The sequence below is a fragment of the Canis lupus genome, chromosome 22 (genome assembly GCF_048164855.1).
Source record: "Canis lupus baileyi chromosome 22, mCanLup2.hap1, whole genome shotgun sequence".
NCBI classification, from domain to species: Eukaryota; Metazoa; Chordata; class Mammalia; order Carnivora; family Canidae; genus Canis; species Canis lupus.
In genome coordinates this window covers 36,692,722-36,715,169 of record NC_132859.1, presented here as the reverse complement: position 1 = coordinate 36,715,169, position 22,448 = coordinate 36,692,722, and the positions used below count along the sequence as shown (strand labels likewise).

The following is a 22,448-nucleotide window of genomic DNA, read 5'->3' as shown; positions in this document are numbered from 1 at the left end:
ATATCCAAAAACTCACTGCCAAATCCAACACCATGAAGCTTTCCCCTATTTTTCTTCTAAGACTGTTACAGTGTTAGCTCTTATATTTTAAGTCTTTGATCTATTTTTACTTAATTTTTGTACATGGTGTGAGGTAAGGGTCTGACTTCATAGTTTCACATTTGGATATTCAGTTTTCCCAAAACCAACACCATTGGTTAAAAAATTGCTCTTTTCCCATTGAATGTCCTTGGAATCTTTGCTGAAAATTATTTGACCACTTATATGAGGGTTTTGGCAGGGCGGCCCTCTATTCTCTTCCACTGATTCATATATCATACATATGTCTTTATGTCAGTGACATACTGTTTTGATTCTGTACCTCTGTGACACATTTTGAAGTCAGTAAATGTGAAACTTCCAGTTTGTTCCACTTTCTCAAATTGTTTTGGATACAGGGATTCCATATTAATTGTAAGATAAATATTTTCCATTTTTTTTTGTTTCTGGTTATAGTCATTCTAGTGGGTGTGATATTAATAATTTTGATTCCAATCATCTATTTCCTTAATGTATTTTTCTCTTTTCATTCTATCAGTTAGTGAAGAAGGTAAGGTCAAGTCTTCCATTATTGTGTGTTTATCTCTCTATCTAGTTTTGCTTCATATACTGTAAAGCTGTTTTATGAGATGCACACAGACTTTATCTTCAGGTGGAAGCAACACTTTTTTTTTTTTCCTGAAAGTCTCCTTTGTCTTATATTAATATTTTATATCAGGCTACCTTCTACTTTAGCTTAGTTTATTCATGATCAATACTTTTTTCATCCTTTACTATTTTTCACAGATCTTTTATTATGAGTAGATTTTTCCTTAAACCAATACGACAGTTTTTGAGTAGTCTGTGTATATTTAAGGTAATACTGATATATTTGGTTTTAAATATATCATCCTTCAGTGTGCAAAGCAACAAAATGAATGTCAAGTCTATTCTTCCTGTACTTTTTATTAAGATCATTAGAAATGACCAAAATTATTAAGATTATGTGTTACCAATATTTAAAATTTGTATTATTTTTCAGCAAAAAGGAGACATGAGACTGACATAATCTAGTTATGTACGGAAAAAGGCACACTTTCTCTACTTAACTAAAGGAACATTTCATAAACACATCATATAAATATGACTAATCCTATATTTTATAATTGTCAATTTCCTTATTGCTGTATATTTCTTTTGAAAAAATTGAAAAAAATCTCAGTTTTTATAAAAATGAAAGATATTTATAATCTTTTAAAGATTTTTGTTGTTGCTTTATTTTTAGAGAATAAGGATTATGGAATATTCTGCTGATTTACTTAATATCAAGATGCACAGATTCTTCCCCTGGCCTCTTTTTATCCTCAACCCAAGCCATATTTTTCTCCTCAATAAAAGATCTCCATATGTGTATTTTTTTTTTTTAGATGAGCTTGCTCTATCTAGAAAACTGTAATTGTCCTCTACCTAGTTGCATAGACCAAAAAAAAAATTTTTTTTTCATTCTCTTGAGACTTTTTGGCCTATGTTTCATAACTTTTATAAAAAATATTGACCAAAATATTAAATATTCCATATTAGTGAATGATGTACTTAGTGAATGATAAACTCAATGTCAAAAAGTAATTACACTTTTCATGAATGTAAGTGTTACTGATAATTTAATTTGCATTTCTGTTGCTAATAAGTTCCCCACTTAAGATTTGGTGTAGATGTACTTATTTCATTTTCATCTAAACAGTACCAAAAATCAAAATGGAAAAATAATAAAGAGATAATTTGGCTTCTAAAACTCTTAGTTTTGAGCAGTCATCTCAGTCATTAAGGTCAACATATCAATGGTTTTTTTCAATGTAGAGTTAAGTATTTCCAGGTATTTCTAGTTCTGCCTTATCTCTGATCTTTAAACTTCTATATTATCTAACAAAGGTATTTGAAGCGTATTAGTTCATTTGAGATAATAAATATATCAAACTGTCTTGTTGCAGAAATAAAAGAAACACTTCTTGAAATTGAAACTTTGGATTATACCAGAAAAAGTACTGGTAGGATGAGATAAGAATTTTTCTTAATCACTCCTACCAATAACATACAAGTAGCAATGCAATTCATTATGAAGATTTAGAAGAACAACTAAGAACTTTGGTATTAGTTTAGGATGATTTTTGGAGAAAAAAAATTTTTTTTTTTAAATTTTAGGCACAAAGGGAACAAAACAGCTTTGATTTCACTATGGAACACTTGGTGTCAAAATAATGATACCCTTCTGCTACATACTCTAAAAAAATTATGATGCAGTAACAAAAAACTGTCACTCGATATATTCTGATGATATCCATTATCTTTATGGATATCCATTATCCATTATCTTTCTGATACCATGATACAAGATCCTCTTCTAAATGTTATTTCAATTTTTGGTCTTTGTTTATTTTGAGGGAGGGGGTGCCTGGGTGGCTCAGCTGTTTAGGCATCCAATTCTTGGTTTCAGCTTAGGTCTTGATCTTGTGGGTTGTGAGATGGAGCCCCCTGTCGGCACCATGATCTTCGGGGAGGGGGGGACGGGGGGGCCGTGTCTGCCTGAGGATTCTCTCCTGTTGCCCCTCTCCACACTTGCTTAGTTCTCTCTCTCAAATAAATAAATCCTTAAGAAAGAAGAGAGAGAGAGCAGAAGAGGGACAGAGGGAGAGAATCTTTTTTTTTTTTTTTTTTTTAAGATTTATTTATTTATCCATGATAGACATAGAGAGAGAGAGAGAGGCAGAGACACAGGCAGAGGGAGAAGCAGGCTCCATGCCAGGAGCCCGACGCGGGACTCGATCCCGGGACTCCAGGATCGCGCCGTGGGCCAAAGGCAGGTGCCAAACCGCTGAGCCACCCAAGGATCCCCAGAGGGAGAGAATCTTAAGCAGGCTCGATACCCAGCATGAAGCCTGATGCAAGGCTCCACCCAACTCAGGACCCTGAGATCACGACCTGAGCCAAAATCAAGGTCTGAGTCACCCAGGGTCCCAAAATGTGATTCCACTCCAAGACAAATATTAAGTAGAGCCATAATTCTCAAATTGATGTTAGAGAATCTTTCCAGGGTTCCCGAATTAACTGAGAATTAAAAAATTTTTAAGTAATATCAATGATAAAAAAAAGCATCTAAGATCATAATCAGTATCAGCTACCTACATGAACAAAGATACCCAATTTCAATGCTTGAGTTGGCAATGTTTCTAGGAGCTGGTGAAAAATAGGCTGGGCTAGTTTAAGAATGGCTTTCTAAAACACGCTAAGGAGTCATTTTACCAGTTTAAGAGGAGAAATGTAATGGTAATATTTACAATGGGAAAAGATAATTTAGATATCCATATAAAGAATGAGCTAACCAAAAAAAGAAAAAAACTAATTAGAAGGAACTATTAAAATAGTACAAATAGGAGACTGTAGAACAGTAGGGATTATAAACAGAATTTGAAAGATAGCTAAGGAGTAGAATCCATAAAAGCAGGAACAGACTGGCTATGGGATGAGAGGGAGGAGCTTTTTAAAGCCACGAGGGATTGATATAAAATGATTATAGATTAAATGATTATCAGTGAATTAAAAACATGTTTTTTTTGTATTTTAAAGAAGTAATGTACTATTCATAGACCATTTAAAAATCTACACTAGGAAATTATGTCTTTAACTTTGCAACTACTATAAATTCAACAATTTCACTCTTGTATGGGTTGTGTAATGGGTTTGGAAATTTCCCTCTTTACTTTCCCTTTACTTCATAATCTATTTTAAAAATCTAGCTTAATTTTTTCTACAGATCTTAGAGAAGCTTAATGTCATCCTTTCATTTTACTTGGTAGCTTTATAAAATGTCTTTCCTCCAACAAACTTGACTTTGTCTCTTCTTGGTTTTTATAGTGAACACTTAAAAGCCTCAGAGTTATTTCTTCCTCCATTTTAAATAGGAAAAAAATTTTTTCATAGGCACATATAGAAATTATCATTAAAAAATTAATGGGAGGGAATTGCTTGTCATTTTGTTGAATTTCACATAGGTCTTTGTCTATGTGACTGATTTCCCTGTGATAGATTTTACTTTTTTATACATTAAAAAGTCATTTTGCCTGTTTCATTTCAATGCCTAACACAATGTCTAGCATATGGTAGGTGCTAAGTATTTGTTAATTTCGCAACAAATTAATGAATCGATATCCCCAAAAGCTAGGGTATACTGTCAAGGCTCAGAGGACAATTGTTCTTACTTCATTTAATAAGAGTATAGGATTCCTTCCACTAGGTCTTTTTTCTTTCTCTGTACAGTCTACTAACTCCATTCTGGCTTCTCTGTTGCTGTTCTGTTAGCTGTCCTTATATTTCTTCTACTTTAGGACTTTCCAGGGCTATCAAAATTTTCTTCACCTATATGTTTTCAAAAGAAAATCACTACACTTAGTTACTGTGCTTACAACTATGACATTCACATTTTATTTTTTAAGAAATGAAAGCTCTGTCAGAAGCTAATTGAATGCAAAGCACTTCAAGTCAAAAAGTTATTAAGAAGCACAGATTGTCCAGAACAAAGCTAGTTACTAGAGACTGTAGCATTACACTTTTATACATGAAATGTAAACACTATAGTAATTTGATACCCATTATTATTCATCTCATCATAAAGCACATGACCGAGCTCTCTTTTTACAGTTAGGAACTTGATTATCAGTCTTTTTCTCGAGTTCATATTTTTATCTCACTTCTTTCCCATAAGTTTATCCTAACATCTTAGTGTTTGAAAATATTTTAAACTGACCATCCTATAACATTTTCCTCTAATGACAACAAAGAAATATTTTCAAATTCCTGAGAACATAAGTTCTAAAAATTTTCCTTAGTATTGTTATCATTACTAGACTACTACTGATCAAATAACATATTACAAATTATGATCATTATAAAATATCAAGTCAGTTATTATTGAAAATGCATCTCATAAGGAAATAGGATCTTCTCCCCTCAACACCCACTTAGGTCACGTATGGAGGATGAATACTATTCATTGCTAGAAAGAAACAGGTTAAGTTGTTCTTCTATTTTGTATTCTTCCATTCCAAGTATTTGGGAGCAGGATTTCTGGTTATAATAGTAATCATTATTTTTAATTACTAAGCTATGTACCAAAAATCACAGAGGTATGTCATCAAAAATTATTTTTAATGGTCAGCTGACAACTCAATTAAATCCTGTAATATTTTTCAAGGCCCTTGGAAACTGCCATTTTTGCAAAAGAATGAGCTACCCAGTCATTAGAATCACTCACTTTCTAAACAGATTTAGGTCAGATTAAAGGTATTGCTTTATTTGTTGAGTGGGAGAGGGACAATTACCAAAGAGGAAGGGAGAAATGTGTGACTCAGGCACACTCTGAGGCAGATCAATTTTAGGGAAGAAAACATGCAAGTGGACAACCTGAGAATTAGCACCCTTAAGCTATCATTTATGTAAAGGGTATGTACTGAAATCTTCCCCGTACCTTCTAAGGTTAAGGATTAGGGATACCTAATTGACCCCTCCCCTTCTGAAGACTGTCGCTTCAGAGAAACACAGTTTTGGATATACAGTGTATCAGGTCACGACTTCAGGTAGTTCGTAACCTTTAGTGTGTGTGTGTGCGCATTTTTTTCCTGGGGGCCCAGGTGTGAGGAGGTATGGGAGAAAATAATTTTAACACAAAGATAATTTTGTTGCTAAGACCCCACCTTTTTCATAATTATAGTAAGGAGGCGTGCATTTTAAAATAAAAATAGACTCGCATCGGATAAACTTTAAAATAATGGGCTAAGCCATTTTCTCCTTAGGAAGGATAAAAGTGCATTTCCCTTATTTCTCGACAAGCCTCAGAATTATTCTAAATTGTGAATGAAGGTTGAAAACAGAAAACATTTCCATGTTTACTAATTAGAAACCAGATTATCATCTTATTTCTGATGATCTAAGGTGCCTCGGCCGATTCTGCGAATATTCCTCAAAACTCTTACTAGCCAAAACATCCAGTTCGGCGGGCGGCCTGCCTTTAAATTCGCAAAGCGCATTACCAAGGCAATAAAAAATTAATGATTCCATATCCAAAATATCAAAAACACTGCTGTTTTCCATGCCCCTGCCGGATGCATTGAAAGCAAATGATCTTATTATATTTAGATTTGAAAATATTTTAAAAATACGACGTAACTTTAAGCTGCGTGTGGCTTTTTTTGTTGTTGTTCTCATAGTTGCGAACTTTGCTTGAACCGAAAAGGCCAACAACAACAACAACAACAAAGTCCATTCTCTGATCAGAGCGGACTGGTGGGCTGACGAGTTCAAACGCGCTGTGAGCCCCTCCCCCAACGGGACACCTATTGAAGCCTCCAGGCGACAAAATAACTCTGTGAGGGGGCGGCGAGGGGCGTCACTGTTGCCAGTTGGTGGTTAATGAAGAGAAACGGTCTCCAACTGCCATTTTCTCGTTTATTCATTCATCTTCAACCAGAACTAGCCCCAGAGCTCGAGGGGTTCTACCGGGCTGCGCCCAGCAAAGACAGTAAGGAGTTCAGTCGGGGACGCCGCGGCTGAGCCTTCATCTAGAAACAATCTGAGGCGGTAGCAACGCTGTGGCAGCCGCGTGCCATCCCCACCTCCCAGAGCTTTGCCCTAACTCAATCAATTAGATATTCTTTTTCTTTTCTTTTTTTATCTTTTCTTTTTTTTTTTTTTAAAGAGCACCGTGCTGAGGAACTATGGGACCTTGAGGAAGTCATTGGCCGAGTCTGCGCTTCCAACGACGGCACGCAGCTCCGCGGCAGCGCCCAGGAGGCGGGCGGGGGGCTGCAACCACTTCCTTCCGCCGCCCCGGACGCGTCGTCGTTAGCTGCCCCGCCGCGGGCCTCAGGGAGGCCGCAGAGGCAGAAACACGGAAGGGCGCTCCTGCGCGGACCCAACACGCACGACACACGCTCGGGGACCCCCAAGCGGACGCCGAACGCAAAGGACTCGCTGGAGGAAGGCCGAAAACTGACCCCCACAGCGGCGGGTAAAATGCTTACCCCAGTCCAGCTCCGCCTCCGCCTCCGCCTCCGGGCGTCGCCGCGCCACCGCCCCGCCCCGCCGCGGAGGCTCACGGGACACGTAGTACGCCGCGCCCCCCTTCTCCTCCTCCCACCCCCACCCCCACCCCCACCGCCCCTTTCCCTCAAAGCCCCGGCTTCGGGAACGCCCTCTCGGCTCCCTTCGGCCCGACTTCCGGTCTGCTCGCGCGGTCTCGGCTCCCAGCCGAAGGACAGAGGGAGCCCCACTTCCGGCCGTTCGCTGCTCCTCCGCCCTTGCGGCGCCCCTCATCCACGCTTCCCCTCCGCGGAACGCGACGCGGCTGTCAGCCGAAGCGGAAGCTGAGGAGGCGGGCGCCGGAGCGCCCGGGTGGCGCGCGCGTGTTGCTGGGTAACGGGCTTTCTTTGGTAGCGGCTCGGCCTCGCCTGCTTCGGGTTGTGCCTCCTTCCAGAACCTCCCGAGCCCCAGCGGACGGGCCGGGCTGCGCCCGTTGCGGCGCAGCCAAGGCTTAAGAAATGGGAATTCCTCCGCGGCGTTCCCGGAGCGTCTGCCTTCTCTGGGGAAGCGGCGGTGTCTTCGAGGAAACCGGAAGCCCGTGGTGACCCCTGGCGACCCGGTTTGTTTTCGGTCGGTTTCCAAACACTGGGGAATCGAAACTCGGCGGCCCTGGGGGCGGCCCTACGTAGCCTGTCTTCGGGGTGAGTGACTCGCTTCTGCCGGGCTAGGGGTGCGGGCGGTGCCAGGACCAACCCCTGCTGCCGTTGCTGTTTCGGAAAGACACGTCATTTTCTTCGCAAGCCCGGGTCCCCTCCTTTGCGTAGGGCGCAGCCCACCCCGGGCATCCCTTACTCCTGTCACCTTTGCACGCTGGCTGCTCCAGGCCCTCCCTACTTGATCTTCCACGCTATTTCTCCCTATCGGTTATTTTCTTCCCGTACTCTGAATTACTGCGGCGCCTTTACTTCTATTTCATTCATTGAAATTGCATTTATATCGGAAACGAAAGAGGGACGTGCGGCTAGGACGGTCCCGCCTGGGGCAGCGAACCTCAGCCTCTTGTCTATTGTCGAGTATTCGTCAGTAGGTATTCGTCGTTTCTGCAGTGTGTAACCTGTATATTCGGCATGATTTTCGATCATTTGTTGAGTGACTACTACATACGTGCACGGTAGGCGAACTCTCGTCCCTGTAGATAAGGAACTCACATACTCGAAAGTGAAATAAAATATTCACTGAAACTGTAATAGAAGTTGAAATATAAACTGCTCCAGCCTGTGTTGTTGGAGATATGCCAAGATGATGGAAGACAGTGAAGTACTAGGGTTGGAATTGGTCCGTGCCTCTTAAACATGGGAGCCTTTTCCCCCCCTACTATGGAATTTTAGATAGGATTGCTCAAGATCTCAACGCATTTAAGTGCTGATTCTCTAAACTTGCCATATCTAGTTTCCCAACCTGTTGTGATTACTCTCCACTTCAACTGTAAATTAGGAATGGTACAAAACTCACAAGGTCATTAGGAAATTTTATTTTATTTTTTTTTTTTTAATTTTTTTTTTTAATTTTTATTTATTTATGATAGTCACAGAGAGAGAGAGAGAGAGGCAGAGACACAGGCAGAGGGAGAAGCAGGCTCCATGCACCGGGAGCCTGACGTGGGATTCGATCCCGGGTCTCCAGGATCGCGCCCTGGGCCAAAGGCAGGCGCTAAACCACTGCGCCACCCAGGGATCCCTCATTAGGAAATTTTAATGTGATATTGGTTATAATAGAATGGGAAGGTGTAATGGGAAATGCACTGGATTAAGTCAGAACATTAACTCAAGATCAGATTTTTCAGTTTATCCACTTGACACTGGGTCGGAGACTAAACCTCTCCTTCATATCTCCAAGGCACTAAAGCATGCTGGCTCTGGAGTCAGCTGGCTGGTTTACAGTTTTACAGTCCTGGCTTTCTCACTTTGGAACCTTTGCCTGTCTTTCAATCCACCTGTGGTAACAGGAAATTCTTGCCCACACCAGAGGTCTTAGAATTAATGAATTGTTATGAAAAACAAATAGGTAGTTCCCCTAAAAGCTGCTTGACCTATCATAAACACTCGGTAAATATTAATTACCTACAGTGAGCTTTTTACGATTATTAAATGAAATGTGATGACGTTTTTCATAATCCACGAATAGAACCAATGTAATTTATTTTTTCTTTCTTGTATTTACATTCTGGATTAAGGTAGTTTTCTTATCTCTATTAGAGAGTAATTACTGCTAATAATAGTAACATGTAGTGTATGTAAGTGCTCCATTCCATCCAGATAGGTTACTTTATGAAAATGTTGAAAAAAGTGCTCTTCATACATATTCTAACCCTGAAAAAATTTTATGATTCCCTAGCCGTAACACTTTTTTTGGATTACTGCAGTTTAGTGACATAACTCAGAGTTACAGAAATGAGAATGGAGTTTTTGCATATTGTATATCGGATACTGAGTACATTTTGGACATTCACTGAATTATACAGGGCATTTGAGTTCTGAAGTACATAGATGGAGTAACAGAATCTTGAAAAAGTCACTAGATTGTTCTTTTTTTATAAACTAGTTAGGCCATTCCTGCCCCTAATTATTTAATTAAAAATAGGGAGCAAAGGAGCATCTGGGTGGCTCAGTTGGTTAAGCTTTGGACTCTAGGTTCAGGTCATAATCAAGGTTGTGAGATTGAGCCTGGTGTAGGGCTCCAAGCTCAGCGGGAGTCTGCTTGAGATTCTCTGTCCCCCATCTCCCTCCCCTCCTTCCCTGTCACATGTGCACTTGGGTGCTCTTTCTCTCTAAAAACAAACAGATAAAATATTTTAAAAGTGGGGGTGGGGGGTGCCTGGGTGGCTCAGTCAGTTGAGCTAGACTTGTTTTCAGCTCAGGTCATAAGCTCAGGGCTCTGAGATTAAGCCCTGAGTTGGACTCCATGCTCAGTGAGGAGTCTGCTTGGGATTCTCTCCCTCTACCCCTACCCTTTCACCTAAAATAAATATAGTCTTTAAAAAAAAAAAAAAAAAAAAGAGAGAAAGAGGGAAGTGTTGGTCTGTTTGCCTCCATTAATACTTAATCCTTGCCCCACAGGATCTTGACTGATCCTGTGAAATAGATTAGGGATATTCTAGCTTTTCAGAGGTAGAACGATGATGAAAATAAGAGGTTTAGTTCAGGATGCAATGTAGAATAGAGGAAAGAGCCTACTAAATAGTCCTTAATTCCAACCCTAGAATTCCTTCTGTTTAGGTTGCCATTCTATATTTGCATTGAATTTTACCTTTACAATTTAGGAAGGTGGCATCTTAGTGATGTAGTTCAACCCTGTCATTTTGTTGGGAAAATTTAGATCTGGAGAGGTAAACCATGCAGTAATCAAGGTGGCAGATTATAGACTAGAATCTGGGTTTTTGAATCTCTGGTCAGATTCTTATTGGAGAAAATCTGAATCCATGTTGTATTGCCTCTCAGAATGTTGTATTAAGAGCACAAATTTAGATGATAACTTACCTGAGTTCACATCTCAGTTTTGCCACTGATTGCTTATATAGCTGTAGGTAAGGTACTTCATTTTTTTCTGAGACTTTGTTTATAAATTAGTATAATAGTAACTACCTGAGAAGCTGGAAATTGCATTTGGTAGCACTAGTGCCTGGTACATGGTAAGTGGTGAATGAATATGGCAAATATTATGATGATGAAATATGACAGGATAATCATATTTTTTCCTGGGGAAGAGAAAGACCTGTCTGGTGTCAGAACATATTTCTGTGTTTTCTAGTATCTCACAAGCCTATATATACATATATATGTATAGCATGTCTCGAGTCAGGGTCCTCTTAATGTTGATTGTAGTAAAGATTGAAGTTTAAGATTTTCTAAAATAATTCTTGCAGTGTTTGAATCTTTCTTTTCTTTGTCTCTCCCTTAGAAAACTACTCTTGCTCTCTTCTACCCATCTTACCTGGCAAATTGTGCCCTTTCTCCATTATCATTGCAATCTTGTGACTTATAAGAAATGTATATTTCATTATTTCTCATATATACTTGGCTTTCATCCACAGTTCTTGGCCCTAAGCTCCCAAAGCTCTTGGAATTTCCTGAGGGTAAGAGCTATAGAATCATCTTTCGTCACAATATTTGGTCTCTTCACCTTTTTTTTTTTTTTTCTCTCTCTTCACCTCTTTTACTGAAATTGTTTCAGAGCCATGAAGGTGAAATGCATGTCTTCTTTATTTATAACAAGCACTTTTCTACCAAGACTTAATTTGTATTAATGAGGTGACTTTTGGACAGCAACTAAGGATGGGAGCTGATTGCCAAGGAAACCAGTCCTATAATTAGAGGGTTGAAGTTTTCAGTCCCACCAATGTTGGGAGAGGGAGCTGGAATTTTAATCAATTGCCAGTGATTTAATCATTTCTATGTAAGGAAGCCTCTGTTAAAACCCAAGAAGAAGAGGGTTCAGAGAGCTTCCAGAACATTTTCACATGCCATTATGCCAGCCCCAAATGCCAGAAGGACAGAAGCTGCTTTGTTCAGGACCTCATCCCATGTTTCTGTATGGTCAGAAGCACAGGTAACAACCTAGGCTTACAGTTAGCATCCAAAATAGAGGGCAGTTTTGTGGGAGCAGGCCCTTTATCTGTGGAATATGTTGCTCTCTCTGGGTAGATAACATCAGATTGGAATTGAATTTAGGCTACCCAGCTGATGTCCAGTGCATTGCTTGTTGATAATGTGGAAACAACTCCCTTTCACATTGGAATTGGCTGACCAGAACACCTTTTAATCATTCTTGGGAATTTCATTGTTCTTATCAATAAACGTCAACATCTTTCACCTTAGCCCCCCTTTTTGTTTTTGTTTTCCTTTTTAAGAGAAAGAGTGCACATGCAAGCATTTTGGGGGTGGGGGGGTGGGAGGGGGAGTGGCAGAAGGAGAGAATCTTAAGCAAGCTCCACACCCAGCATGGAGACCAACTCAGGGCTCAATCTCAGGATCCTGATGACCTGAACCAAAATCCAAGAGTCAGATGCTCAACTGACTGAGCCACCCAAGTGCCCATCACCTTAATCCTTTTTACTCTTTTATATATTTTCTTTATGTAAACCTCTAAGAAGAAACAGTTGAAGTCCAAATATATGAAATATTTGCATAATTATATAGATATATTTCCTATAGATAAATATCTGATTCTCCTATACTGTTTTGAAAAGAGAGAGATGAACATAAAGTTGTTTTCTATAGTATTAAGAACAAAATCTCCACGCACAAATTAGGTGATGTTTACCAATTGATAATACAGAACTAACTATGCCCACAAATGTTTAAGAATAGTAGTTACAATTGGAATTCTGTAGATCACATAGTAGCCACTTTAGAGTAGTGGCTTTCAAATTGGATAGGAACTTAAAAATCACATGGGATGATTATTGCAAGTTCAGCTTGATATTCACCCTAGATTTATTAGATGTATTGCATAGTTCTGTAGTGCTAACAGTCAGTATTTCTTTGTTTTCCATTATCATTTTATTTATTTATTGAAATGTAGTTAACACAGAATGTTACATTAGTTTAGGTGTATAACATAGTGATTTAACAACTGTATACATTATGCTGTGTTTACTACGGGTATACCTACCATCTGTCACCATACAATGCTGTTAGAGTAGCATCGACTATGCTGTACCTTTCATCCTGTGACTTATTTTGTGTGTGTGTTGTTGTTTTTTTTGTTTTTTTTTTTTTGTTTGTTTGTTTGTTTTTTTTTGGACTTACTCATTTTGTAACTGGAAGCCTGTACCTCCCACTCCACTTCATCCATTTGGTCTTCCCTCATCCCCTCCCCTCTGGAAACCATCAATTCTGTGTATTTCTCTGGGTCTGTTTCTGCTTTTGTTTGTTTTGTTAGATTCCACATTTGAGCAAAATCATATAGAATTTGTTTTTGTATGACTTAACTTCATTTAGCATGATGTCCTTTAGATCTAGCTGTGTCGTCACAAATGGCAAAGTCTCATTCTTATTTATGACTAAGTAATATTCCATTGTGTGTGTACCATATCTTCTTTATCCATTTATCCATCAGTGGACTCTTAGGTTGCTCCCATATCTTGCCTGTTGTAAATAATAGTACAGTACACATAGGGATGCATGTAACTTTTCAAATAGTGTTTCTTTCTTTCTTTTTTTTTTTTTTTTTTGAGTTAATGATCGTATGGTTTTTCTATTTTTAATTTTTTGAGGAACCTCCATACTGTTTTCAAAGTGGCTACACCAGTTTGCATTTACAGCAGCATTGCACTTGGGTCTCTTTTTTCTACATCCTGGCCAACACTTATTATTTTTTGTCTTTTTGTTAATGGCTTTTCTGACAGTGGTAAGGTGATACCTCATTGTGGTTTTGATTTGCATTTCCCTGATGATTAGTGATGTTGAGCATCTTTGAATGTGTCTGTTGGCCATCCGTTTGTCTTGTTTGGACAGATGTCTATTCGGGTCCTCTGCCCAATTTTTAATCATATTATTTGGGATTTTTTGGTGTTGAATTATATAAATTACTTATTTATTTTTAATATTAACCCCTTAACATATGTCATTCGTAAATCTCTGCTCCCATTGAGTGAGTTGCCTTTCTGTTTTGTGGATGGTTTCCTTTGCTATGCAAACTTTTTATTTTGGTGTAGCCTCAGTAATTTATTTTTGCTCTTGTTTCCCTTTCCTGAGGAGACATATCTAGAAAAATGTTGCAAATGCCAATGACAAAGAGATTACTGCCTATGTTGTCTTGTAGTTTTATGGTTTCAGGCTTCACATTTAGGTCTTTAATCCATTTTGAGTTTATTTTTGTGTATGGTGTAAGAAAGTGGTCCAGTTTTATTCTTTTGCAATAGCTGTGTAGTTTTCCCAGCACCATTTATTTGAAGACTGTCTTTTCCCTATTGTATATTCTTAATTGACCATATAAGTGTGGGTTTATTTCTGGGTTCTTTATTCTGTGTCTTTTTTTTTTGTTGTTGGGTTTACTGAGCTTTGTATTATATCCTGAAATCTGAGATTGTGATATCTCCAGCTTTGTTGTTCTTTCTCAAGATTGTTTTGGGTATTCAGGGTCTTTTGTGGTTCCATACAAATTTTAGTATAATTCGTCTAGTTCTCTGAAAAGTCTCTTGGTATTATGATAGGGATTGCTTTAAATCTGTAGATGGCTTTGGGTAGTATTAACATTTGAACAGGTTGTTCTACTAATCCATGAGCATGGAGTATCTTTCCATTTGTTTGTGTCATCTTCAACTTTTTTTCATCAGTGTTTTATAGTTTTCAGAATAAGATATTTCACTTCCTTGGTTAAATTTATTCCTAGGTATTTTATTACTTTTGGTGTAGTTGTAAATGGTATTATTTCCCTAATTTCTTTCTGCTACTTTATTATTAGTGTACAGAAATGCAACAGATTTCTATATATTGATTGTGTGTCCTGCAACCTTACTGAATTAATTTATCAGTTTTAGTAGTTTATGGTGGAATTTTTCAGTATCTGTATAGAATTATGTATAGAAATGAAGACAGTATCATGTATAGAAATGAACAGACTTTTGTGCATTGATTTTTGTATCCTGCAAATTTACTGAATTCATTTATCAGTTCTAGTAGTTTTTATTGGAGTATTTAGGTATCATGTCATCTGCGAGTAGTAATAGTTTTGCTTCTTTCTTAGAAATTTGAATGTCTTTTCTTTTTCTTGTTTGATTGCTGTAGCTGCCATTTCCAGTACTATGTTGAATAAAAATGGTGACAGTGGACATTCTTGTCTTATTCCTGACCTTAGGGGAAAAGCTCTCAGTGTTTCATTCTTTAATATGATGGTGGCTATGAGGTTTTCATATATGACCTTTAAAATGTTGCAGCATGTGTGCCTTCTATTCCTACTTTGTTGAAGGTTCTTACCAAGAATGGATATTGAATTTTGTGCCTCTGTCACATTGGCAAGAAGTCTTGAGCTGTTGTGAGCACTGACCAGGGGTAGCCCAGTGTGCGCTTAAGGACTTGAAGCCCACTGAGGCAGTAGGCCAGCTAGGGTACCTGGATTCTGCTCCTGTCTACATTATCAAGGTGGAAGAGGAATGTAGACTGTGGCACTTACCAATCTCCCAACCCAGAGAGTTCCAGCAGCTTTGGCTGGTTCTTTTATTTCCTATAGCCCTTACAAGGTCATGACTTTTTTTTTTTCTTTGTGCAAGAGGGCAGACAAATCTGCTCACCATCTCCTGTAGTATCCCTCTACACTGCACTTTGCAGTGGCCACGGTGGGGCTTCCCTTTGTTATGGTGTCTCTGTTTCTCTTGCCATTCTCTGTGTGGTGTATCTTTTGTTATTCAGTCAGGCCTCAGTTCTTCCAGAGTGATTGCTCTAAAAATAGGTGTGGATTTGGTTTGTTCCTAGAAGAGTTGAGTTCAGGATCTTCTATATTATCGTCTTGGGCCAGCAATCAGTATTTTGAAGAGAGCGCCAAGTGATTCTGAGGCAGTGGTCCACATTTCACTGTGTCAAACACTGCTCTGGGTCACCTCCAGTTTCTTACAGTGTGTGTTTGTGTGTGTGTGTGTGGCATTTTGATGTGAAATATATTTATTACTGATTTTTATGATCAAGACAGGTCCACTTAATCTTGTCTTTGGGTAATATTTTGACACTTGTTGAGTTTATAAGTTAAGGCTCTCAATTCCTGCTAGATTTTTAAAAATATTATCTAGTCTTTTGTTGATTCTAATCTTGATAATATTCTGCTTATGACACTTTTTAAAGATCAAGCACATGCTTGTTATTTGAAGGTAGTTTAAGTTATGGTAAATAAGGTTAGATGAGTATAGGATAAGTTTTCCCAAATGTTAGATGTTAAAAATACTGAATCATACTTTACTGTGAGGCAGACTACTGCAGCTCCCTTTACAAGAAATAAGGTTGAGAAGGGATGCTTACATAAGCAATTAAAACATAACCTACTTTGTTACTTGGCCAGCAGTTTTCCTTTCAGTATAATAATTTATATAATGGGATAACTGCCTTGTTGTTTTTTTGTACCTTTCTAAGATACAATTTTCTTTGGCCCTACATCTTTTAATTTCTTTAAGTCCAGTTTATACAGAGTAACATAAGCCTTAATACTTCTGATGCTTACATGATTTCACATTTATTTTGGCCAAGATAAGAATCAAATTTTCCTTTTTCATTTTATGGCAAATTTAACTTTCAGTTATTTTAAAACATTAAAATTGTATACATATCTGTGATACTAGATTTAATCTTGGGAGTATTTTAAGATTTTATTTTTAAGTAGTCTGTACACCTGGTGTGGGGCTCAAACCTACAACCCCAAGATCAAGAGTCTCATGGTCTACCAACCAAGTCATCCATGCACCTCTTGGGTGTGTTTTAATGTATGACTATTTCATTTACAATTTTAAGGACAGATAAGCAGTCTTCATGCTGCTTTCCAATGCATTCCAAGTCATGTTTATAGCATAATAACTACATATATAGAATAATAGTATAAAACTTGGAAGAAGCTTTTATATCCAAATAATACTTTCTCATATTTGGAGAGGACACCATATGTAGCTTTTAAAAATTTTTATTTATTTATTCATGAGAGACACAGGCAGAAGGAGAAGCAGGCTCCCCATAGGTAGCCCAGTGTGGGACTCCATCCCAGGACCAAGATCATGCCCTGAGCCAAAGGGAATGATCAACCCCTGAGCCACCCAGGTGTCCCCATATGCAACTTTTTAGTGATTTAAAAATAAATCACTTTTACTTTCGGCAGTAGATTTAAATATATAAAATAATCCAGTCTCACTATTCATTTTGTCCTAAAAAAGACCAGTTATACTGTGTATGTGATATTGTTACATCAGTATACCTCCTTCCATCTAAGGTAAATAAAAACCTTTTAAGGGGTTCATCGAAAGTTTTGTGGTTCTTTTTGTTTTGTTTGTTTCAGAGAGAGATAATGCACATATGTGCACACATGAGGGAGGGAGGGTCAGAGAGAGGGGGAGAAAAGTAGATTCCCTGCTGAGCTGGGGGAGTGGGAGTGGGATGGGAGGGATAGGTTGATGGTGGTGGGGTGGGCACTATCTCAGGAATCTGAGATCAGGACCTGAGCTGAGATCAGGAGTTAGTGGCTTTAACTGAGCTATCCAGGCGCGCACCCTCCCCCCCTCCCCAGTTATATAGTTCTTGATGAATTTAAGTATGTGAAGGATACATTGGGAGGGAAAAATATTAATAGTTCAGGCTCTGAAATCCAAGTGCTTGTGCTATATACTAATCATCTGATCTTGGCTAAGCTTTATAACCATCCCAGGCCCCAGTTTTCTCATCTGTGAAATGATTATAGTATGATTTTCTACCTCATATGGTAATCATGAGAATTGAAGGGGATAATATTTTAAAAATACTTAGCACAATAAACTAAGTAATTCATTTGGTTATAGGTATATTTTACAAATGTTGTATAAGCTTCACATTCTTGTATCATGTCTGGTCTCTTGAATTAACATAGAATAAGGACCAAATTCTATAGTCTCTCTATTATAAAAGAGCACCTCAGTTTGTTTCTGTTATTTATTTTTTATTTCACATTCTGCTGTTTCCCTTTTCATACCTTCTTCCCATTCTCTTTCAGGCCTTTGAACTTGTTTCCCCGATGGAAGTTATAAGTACGATGAAAGTAACCATTCTTTTCACCTAAGAGTGTGGGACTAAGAGCTTTTTGCTTTTTTATGATACCTTCTTTTAAAACCACTCCTCCTCCCCAACTCTCAATTCGCATAGCATTTTCTCTTGTTTCAAATATATTACTTATCTTTATGGTATTATAATTATTTTACTGCACAGCTGTCTTCCACCGGGTTTTCCTCCCTGAGTAAATTATTATTTCATGATAAAAATGAATAGGAAATCACGTAGCTGAACTAGTTAGAACTTTGTGTAAAGTTCTAAACCTCCGTGCCCTGATCCTTAAAGTACACAATCTATGGGACATCTCTTTTGTTGTGTAGAGCAGTTTATGCTTATTTCTTGTTTTTTTGTGTGTCTTTAGAAAAAAAAAGTCCCAGTTGGATAAATCCTGCCCATTTAGTTGGATATTAAGATATGAGAAATCATATGTCTAAAATGGACACAGTTTTTATCTCTCCCTAAACTACACTGCATCCTACCCCTTAACTAACCAACTATTCTATTTGTCAAACTTTTAAGGTATAATGTGTATGAGAAAGTCTTATATGAAGATATATATGCATTATTTACAGTTTGCAGTGTGAGAATCTTCTTTCCTTTTGGAAAGGAAATAACATTTCAGCTGTCAGCAGTGTGATTGGTATGATTTATGTTTGCTGTTATTTTGGAATACATTTTAATTCACAGAGGGGAAAATAAACTCCTTTAAAGGAGGAAAACTTTTTCTCCATCACTAGAACAAAGCACAGCTTCCACCAGAAGGAGCAGGAATTAATTATGGTTTTGAGGATCTGCCACCTTTTTGGGAATATGTAGGTAGCATAGTCCTTTCTTATTTTTGGACTTTCTTAATAGGGTGGGATAGATTCTAACTTAGTAGGAGTTGTCCTATATGGTTAGAAATTTTTAGGTTGGTGTTGGTAAAGATTGAATAATAGGTTTCATCTACTCACATTGTAGTATATAGATTCATTTTTGCCTACCCTTCCTGTAATCCTAGATATAAACAAATTGCTGCATATACCAAATTCTGACATTAGTTGGGAACAATTGGAAGCTTTCTATTATAAAAATCAGTAAAACAAAAGATACAGTGATAGATCAGAACCATGAAAAACATTCACTTTTCCTTAATATTCATGTTGTCTGAAATAAAGCAACATGGTCTTCACAGTAGTTGATTAGGTACAAGGAGGGAGGTCAGAAGTTTTGGAGAAAAGTAGGCATAACAAAACATGGATTTTGTGGCTTAATCACCTATGTTTACATCTCATTGCTTACTGTTTTACTTGGGAAAATAACTTAAATTTCTTCTACCTCAATTTCCTCATCTGTAAAATTCTTCAAACAGTGACTGACACAGCAATCAAATGTTATGTCAAACAAAGAAGAATAAATAAAAATGTTTTTCATTAATTACTAATCTGAGATAAATGAAACTCCATTGATAGTCTGTATTTAGAATGCTATATTTGGAGTTTTATTTCAAACTAAAAAGTATTTAAAAGGATTTTTTGAGGTTCTCTTATGACCTGCAGTCCCTCTTATCTGTTTTTCCCTTGAGGTCCTAAAAGGTTTCAGGTACGATTTCTCCTTCCACAGTGTTTTTCAGGAACATAACTCTCAGATGGGGAAGTAATGTTGAACCTAACAGCAAAAGTGGATGTACAGAACAAGTAAATTCACTAACTACTGAAGTAACTGACTTCTCTTAGGTTTTCGAGTCAGGGTGTGATTTGAATCCTACATCATCCACTCTTCATTTAATAACCAATATCTATTGGGCATCTTCCACACAATGACAAGTTGGGAACACAGTGATGAGCAAAATAGACATAACCTGTACCCTCACAGAGCTAACTAACATCTACTGGCTTTAACTTGGGCAAATTACTTTCCCTCTTTGATCCTATAAAATGTAGATGATACCTACCTCATAGAATTGTTTGTATGAATTTAAATGAGATAATATTAAAAGAATGTACATGGTACCTGGGACATATTGAGTACTGAAACGTTAATTCCTTTGTCTTCTATTGCAAATGGACAACAAACATAATTACTGGTATGGAAAAAATATAGTGGAGGATGCATTACACTTCTATACTATAGTCTTGTACTCAGGAGAGTTTCTGAGAATTTATAATTTGGGAAGCTGTAAAACTTACTACTTACATCTGAAATTGGAAATACTGGTAAGGAAGAAATATATGGGTATAAAATATTTAAAATGTTTTTTCCTATAAAAATGTAAGTCCTTACAGACTTTTTCTAAAACTTACTAATAATACCTTAGATTGTTTTCACATGCTTTTATAGGTATCAACTCTTTTAATATTCTTAAGAAATCTGTGAAGTAGTTGCTATTCTTTCTTATACTTTATAAATAAGGAAATCAAGGCAGAGAGATTAAGCCCAAAGTTTCACTGACACCAAGTAGTGGTTGGATGCGCCTCCTAGAATCTGGTTCCAGAAATCCATGTTCTTCACCACTATGTTATGCTGCTGCTAAAAGAAACAGAAATTTTTAAACATTACCCCAGTATCCTCACTATTCTAAATACATCTCTCTTTCTGCTCCTTTATTCAATGAGACCTTTTTTTAATATTCTCTCAAAAAGCTGTCATGGATGCACTGGTAGAAGATGATATCTGCATTCTGAATCATGAAAAAGCACAAAGGAGGGACACAGTGACTCCAATCTCAATATATTCAGGAGATGAGTCTGTTGCTTCACATTTTGCCCTCGTCACTGCATATGAAGACATCAAAAAACGACTTAAGGATTCAGAGAAAGAAAACTCTTTCTTAAAGAAAAGAATAAGATTTTTGGAAGAAAAGGTAATTACTATCTTCATTATATTTTATGACTTAATAATTCAAAATACTTGAAGTTTTAAATATTTTTCTGTTGTACTAAGTTTCCAAGGATAACTCACTGCTAATCCCAAAACTCTGGATACTGTACTTCTTTCTCATATTGTGCTTCACACATCTAAATATTTGTAGAATAGGATTTGGAATATATTTTTCTTGGAATTTTTTTTCTTCTTTTTTCAGATTGCCTTACGTTTGTAAACTGTATTTTATGTAGGATTTCAAAATCTGTGCAAAAAATGATATTCCAACAACAGAAATTAAATGTCAAAGGTGGAAGCTCCTGTAACATTGTTTCAGTGTTTAAAAATATCTTCACCAGGGGTGACATCTTCTTTCCCTCAATATTCTCTTTTGTTCTTAAACACACAGAATAATGCTTTTAACTTATAAATTAAAGTCATATGTTTAGCTTTCCTATACAGAAACCTGTCTTAAATGTTATAGAATATATAAGTTTGATAGCTGATGCCATTATAAATCAATCATATCCACTTAGCTTTGTGTACTGGGAAATTTTCATCACTCATCCTTTTATTTTTGTGTTTTAAAGTTTTTACTTAGTTTTATGTTTCTTCACATTAGATCATTGTATTTGTATTTTATAAACAGCAGGTTCCCCAAAAGGGAAGGAAATGGATTCATAGCTGCCAAGGAAATGAATTATCTTGTTATAAAAGCTTTAGGATGAGGCTTGGTAGAGTTTGATTCATCTAGGAGAAGTAAGAGAAATGAAGTCAGTTGTAAAAATCATAATTTCTTGATATTCCTATGCACTGTCTTTAAGGGTAATCAAATTTGTGATACAGTCGGAAAGAGTGAGAAGAGGTAACATTTTGAAGCTTGTAGTTATGTTTATTTTAAAATTAAGTACAAAAATGTGTTTTGGTAGAGTTAATACCGGAAATATTTCTGTACTTTGTGACCAATAATTCTATACTTTCTCTCCTGGAATAATATAGTATTTAATGAACTAACACATTTATTCTTTAAAAAGCCAGGTTTACCCTAACTTGTCATTTTTCCTGAAGATGGAAATGAAATACTACTGGCTTGGAAAACATCTAAGTACTGTAAAAGAATGATGTACTCTATTAGTATGATGAATTAATATATGTTATAAAATGAAAAATACTGATTAAGTAAAAGCATAAAATAGAAGACTTTAAAAATATTTACCTGTATTTTTTTTGCTTTCTTAATCAGTAAAGCATTTTAACCGTGGAAGTAAAATGTTTACTTAATTATGGTCCAGGTGTTATAATCCCTGCATTACAAAGAAAAGAAAGGTGTGGAGCCATCAGAGAACTGGCTTCTTTTTTGTTTTGTTTTGTAGAATACCTTCTTTAAGCTTTCTCTTCTAATTTTATACCATTAGCTTATAGGAGCTCGATTAGATGAAGAAACAAGTTCTGTGGGACGTGAACAAGTAAATAAAGCCTATCATGCATATCGAGAGGTTTGCATTGATAGAGATAATTTGAAAAGCAAATTGGATAAAATGGTAAGTTGGTTTGAAAACAATATATATTGCAAAAGGGTTTTCTTCAGGAAGTTTAAAATTAGAAATAAGAGAAATATTAAATAAAAAATTGAAAATATACATGCTTAAGGCAAAAACAGGAATTTTTAATGGTAATATTTGTAACATTTCTGTACAAAATAAATATATATATATAGTCTGTAATGATGTTTAGGACTTAAGTATATCT

At 37.0% G+C, this 22,448-nt stretch overlaps 2 protein-coding genes across 7 annotated transcripts in view; one reads left to right on the top strand and one right to left on the bottom strand.

Annotated features, from left to right (window-relative positions):
* ZCWPW2 (zinc finger CW-type and PWWP domain containing 2) overlaps positions 1-7,219 on the bottom strand; it is a 146,584-nt gene extending 139,365 nt beyond the window's left edge. For 4 of the 6 annotated variants that reach the window (XM_072793090.1, XM_072793088.1, XM_072793092.1 and 1 more), the window contains exon 1: positions 7,089-7,219. The gene's annotated coding sequence lies outside the window, so the exon portion shown is untranslated. Of the gene's footprint in view, positions 1-4,271; positions 4,429-7,088 lie in introns of those variants that run through there. The other 2 variants (XM_072793091.1, XM_072793087.1) reach the window with 1 other exon arrangement.
* Positions 6,546-22,448, top strand: part of AZI2 (5-azacytidine induced 2) — a 36,918-nt gene continuing 21,015 nt past the window's right edge. Inside the window, exons 1-3 of the mRNA XM_072793085.1 lie at positions 6,546-7,787; positions 20,480-20,700; positions 22,115-22,240. Coding sequence (XP_072649186.1) covers positions 20,485-20,700; positions 22,115-22,240 — 342 coding nt within the window. The 5' untranslated portion in view covers positions 6,546-7,787; positions 20,480-20,484. The remainder of the gene's footprint in view (positions 7,788-20,479; positions 20,701-22,114; positions 22,241-22,448) is intronic.